The sequence below is a fragment of the Spinacia oleracea genome, chromosome 5 (genome assembly GCF_020520425.1).
Source record: "Spinacia oleracea cultivar Varoflay chromosome 5, BTI_SOV_V1, whole genome shotgun sequence".
NCBI lineage: Eukaryota > Viridiplantae > Streptophyta > Magnoliopsida > Caryophyllales > Amaranthaceae > Spinacia > Spinacia oleracea.
This window is the reverse complement of record NC_079491.1, coordinates 124,785,501-124,790,123: the sequence shown is the minus strand read 5'-3', so window position 1 is coordinate 124,790,123 and position 4,623 is coordinate 124,785,501. Positions and strand designations below refer to the sequence as shown.

Genomic DNA, 4,623 nt, shown 5'->3' with positions numbered 1-4,623 from the left:
ATCGAATCCTTAAGTGATTAGGATTAGATTAATTTTCCGATTTACTAGTTTTAACGGTTTTTAAACTGTTGCTATAGGCCAATTGCAACAGTTATTGGGGCTATAGTAACACTTTATTGTTGTTGCCATAAGTCTTTTTTCTAGTAGTGTCTAATTCTAAAAGAGTTAGGATTCTTGAGTCCTAGTAAAATTCCAATTCCATATTCCTACTCTATAAATATGTGAGGGCATTCACAAATTTATGACAACATAATTTTCAATCATACATCAAGTTTTAAGGATTAAAACTAAGTATATTATTTGCCATAATATCCGAAAATTATTCATAGAACCTTAGGTGAAATTCTAGTTAATTAAATCTAAGGCGGATCCGAACGTGTTGTGGACTATCTACGGAGGGACGACATTTGGAGTCCTACGCTTGTTCTTATTCGGTTCGGGCACAGCTAGGGAGGGCACGCTACAAAGTGTATGTGTACTAAATTATGCTAATTGTTATGTGGCAATTAATTTGGATTCCTGGCTTTATGGTTTTTCCACATGAACTACATATGATCTATATGTATCATAACCTAACACATTTAGCAGTCAATACACTGACACACCATAACATAGATTTAAGACCTATTAGTACTTAATGCGAACATGGAGTCAAGCATCAGTCTGCGACAACTCTTTGGGAATTCATTAGCCCACTCCCGGTTGTAGAGATTTACAATTGTGCGAACGTACTGGGAATTCACATAGGCTCTAGGATGAACAACTGAGTAGCACATCTCCTGGTTTGCGTCGTTGCCATCACATTCAATCAACATAGCCCCTCTGTAAAACAACAACGTTTTAGTTATTACAACACACAATTAGGAAATTTTCAGAATTTAGAGAACTTAAAATATGTTTTTATGATGTACCCTGCTTTTCGTTTGGGGTCGTAAGCCTCCACATACTTCAAAATAGAACTGTCTGCCTTCATTAATCTGATACCTTTTTGACGAGTTCTCATTGCTATTTCTTTCTAAGTAGGCTTACGGGACCTCTTTGTCGCAGTGCGGGGTTTGGAACTAGGTTTAGGCCTTGCTGCCTTTGTTTTTGTTTTTTGACCAGCACCAGCTTTACAGTCCTCGGTTCCATCGCTTACAGGTGGTGGAAGTTCACCTGCACCATCCTCATCTTCAGGATTGGAACCATGACCAGCACCATGGTCATCACCTTGACCTGCACCCCCTGTATTATCTTCCCCTTCAGCTTGACCCGCAGCCGGACCCGCTGTACCGCCTTTTGGTCCATCACCTTGATTCTCATCATCATCATCATCCCCGCGTTTTCCTTGATCCCCGGGTTTCCCATCAACAAACTCATCATTAACAACATCATCCTCATCATCTTCTTCGTTGTCGTTCTCGGGGTCCTGAACAGGCTCATGTTATGGCATTTGTTGTGGTAGTCCATGGTCTGCCTCCATATGATCTTACTGCATAGGCTCATGTTGTGGTGGGGGGCTCTGCTCTGCCTCCAAATGCTGATGCTGCACTTGTTCCATGGCCACTTGTTGTGGTGGGGCCCGCGCTGCCTCCATAAGCTCAGTCTGTACGGGCTCCATATGCTATAGTTGTACTTGTTCCATGGGGCCACTTGTTGCGAAGGTTTCCCTTGTTCCATATGCTTAGTCTGCACGGGCTTCGGGGCGACTTGTTGTGGTGGTGCCTGCTCTGCCGCCACAATATTACCATGCAAAAACTCACAAGACTCAAACACGAGTTGCTGAACATGCACGGACTGAAAAGTCACAAACACAGGGTCTTCATCTACTACTGTTTGATGCACTGTGTGTTGCACAGGGTCTTCATCTACCACTGTTTGTTGCACTGTATGTTGCACAGGGTCTTGAAATTGCTCAAGTGCCTCCCTTGGGTATTTGTTAGCCTCTCGTTCTTTCTCCTTAGGCAGAACCTTGTCTTCCACGGAGTCATCCAATTCAACGAAACCTCCTAACTCATCAGGACCTTGTTAACAGACTTATCCATCGCCATTGGCTCACCGTCCACGTTAATGTAGGCATTATCGCTGATTTGACGATGGGAACTGCTGGCAGAGGGATCTTTTTTCGCAACACTATCCTTTCCCCCCAGCTCCGTATGATTAGTTGTTCTCGTATCACGGCACGGAGGTTTTGCAGTACGGGGGCAATCCTTTCCATCACCTAATACCAAAGCAAAACCAAACAAATAAAAAAATTGAATATATTATATGATAACAATAATAAGAATTTAGGGGCTATACTACTCATCATTTAAAAAACTACTCCATCATTTAAAAAACAATGTTTGGTACACGTTCACAGCTCATTATTTACTACTAAAATGTGATATACTATCCTACTTTACTATTGTTTGGTACACAGTCGAGTGTACCAAAATTCATTAACAACATTCATGGCACTCAAAGTGTTTATGGCAATCAACTATTATGTTCATCTGCTTTTAAAGACTTCACAATAATACTTTGGGGGATTAAGCAGTCCTTAAATGAAAGAACCACCATTCATTCATTGTCATTGGACTACATAATCCTCCCAAGGTATTATTATAAGCCTTCTAAAGCTAGAGCTAAACTGGTATCGTCCTTTATTTCCAAAGATCAACATATACAAGGATAGATAACATGACATCAAACTACTGCTACTCATACAAAATCAGCAACCGCTTCTGCCATGGGCCTTCTTTCTTCTCTGCCATATAGAGGATGGGGCTCCTGGTATACAACATCAACCGTCTGTTGAAATAAACAAGGATATAAACATTATTAAATTATAAACAACACACACCACATATAATGATTACAGGAGAATACACACCGGTAACCTCCCATAGTCTTCACTAGGTTTCCTATCTTGATGTTTCACCTTCTCCACTTCCTCTTCAGTCCATACTTTTATTCTAGGGAACTCGTCCCAACGGACAGGAAGCCGACATAACCGGTCAAGATAAAATATCTGTCATAAATGGAAAACTAATAAATAATGAAGAGTAATTATGAGAACATTATCAAATTTCGGGGGTGTACTTACCAACAAAAACAAGACACAACCACCAGTCCCAGCCGCATAACCCTGAACTGCTAGCTTCCACTGGCATGTGATCGCATAGTGTAGCAGCCATTTGTGACAAAACCTACACCAGTTATAGGATTCCGCGTCCTTCGCAACACATACAGCACCTAGTAGTTTCGTCGACATGTTTGCACCATCAGTAGAAGAACAAAGAATCTGTCCCATTAGAACAATCATGAAGTTCTCCATGAACTTAGTTCTTTGACGTTGATGTGTGAGCGGCATAATCTTGCCATGCTTGTCCAAGGGACCTAACAACACGCGGGTTGCGTTTGATATCGGTAATGTAGTCTTGGTGTTTGCAGGGTTTTTCTCACCATGCTTGACTGCATAAACTAGAGCGTTCCCATGCGGCAAATCAGAATCCTTTTTAGGAGCAGGAAGCTCGATGTTCTTCAAACCGAAGATAAATTCCCAATGGGCAGGTGTGATCGTCTACACATGCCCGTCATCACCTACCAGATAACTGTTGACTCCGTCCAATCTGGTCATCAACCAATAACAAAGCTGCCTCAGAAGCTTGGAAATTTTCAAATCCAACAATCCTCCAAACCCTATTCTTTGCACACAGGCTCTTCTAAAATCATCAAATCCAGCAATGATCTTTGAGAAAGCATCAGTGCGACATATAACACTCGGTTGCTACAAACATGTCATAAAATAAGGATCTCAGTACAAAAATCATATATCTACTACCCACAATCACATAATCTCAAGACATTTAACAATATTAGAATATACATTGCGGTCACAATTAGCCCTTTGGGTCGCAACTACAACGTCGTGACACTTGGCATATTCACCCCTAGACATTGGATGTTGGGGGATTGAACTTGAACAAAGAGTACAAAAACAATCCTTACTTTATTATTAAACATATTAGTTAATAAAATAGTGAATCATATATAATAATATTATAAATATCAAGTATAATTATAGTGTAAATATCAATCATACCGGCAGAAATATTCTCCTTTTCTTCCCTCTCTTAGTTATTCTCGTCTCTTTAAGAGGCGACTTTCCTTTTCTACGCTCTTTATCCTCAATTTTCCTAACCTTATTCTTCAGTACTAACTTCTTCTTCACAGGCTTCCCCTCTTCTTCCTCATCTTCAGTATCACCCCAACGCCTCTTCCTAATCACCTTCAAAATGTTTCTTCTTCAACCCATGTTCTTCATCTTCTGGATAACCCCGCCGAACATTATGTCCTGGATGCTTCGGATGCTTCTTCATCACTCTATGTAAATCAGCTTCTTCATCTTCCTCGTCATCCTCTTCATCATCATTTTCTTCATCCTCCTCAACATCATCAGCTACACGCCTGCTCTTAGGATTAGCATATTTCCTACTGCGCCTTTTCATCTTAGACTTACCACCAGCATCCTCATCTTGATCATCATAACATTCATCATCCTGCTCTACATCATCAGAAACACGCCTTCCTTTAGCATCAGCCCTTTTCCTGCCCTGCTTTTTCATCTTAGACTTACCACCCACATCATCTTCAGAAGAT

The 4,623-nt window shown here is 40.9% G+C and overlaps 1 protein-coding gene across 1 annotated transcript; it reads right to left on the bottom strand.

Annotated features, from left to right (window-relative positions):
* Positions 1–1,015: 1,015 nt before the first annotated feature.
* LOC130461842 (centromere-binding protein 1-like) lies at positions 1,016–2,541 on the bottom strand. Its single transcript, XM_056830079.1, has 4 exons — positions 2,502–2,541; positions 2,039–2,200; positions 1,705–1,988; positions 1,016–1,408 (listed from the first exon to the last, which is right to left on the bottom strand). Exons 1-4 carry the CDS (start codon positions 2,539–2,541, stop codon positions 1,016–1,018), a joined length of 879 nt encoding a protein of 292 aa, XP_056686057.1.
* Between the last annotated feature and the right edge of the window lie 2,082 nt (positions 2,542–4,623).

What these genes read in the sequence shown, in the direction of transcription:
- LOC130461842 (XM_056830079.1), bottom strand. Translation starts at nt 2,541, where the DNA reads ATGGTGGTTCTTTCATTTAAGGACTGCTTAATCCCCCAAA. An exon ending in GGACTGCTTAATCCCCCAAA is followed by an intron (nt 2,201 to 2,501) that starts GTATTATTGTGA and finishes CTTTGGTATTAG; the next exon opens with GTGATGGAAAGGATTGCCCC. An exon ending in TGCCTACATTAACGTGGACG is followed by an intron (nt 1,989 to 2,038) that starts GTGAGCCAATGG and finishes CTGATGAGTTAG; the next exon opens with GAGGTTTCGTTGAATTGGAT.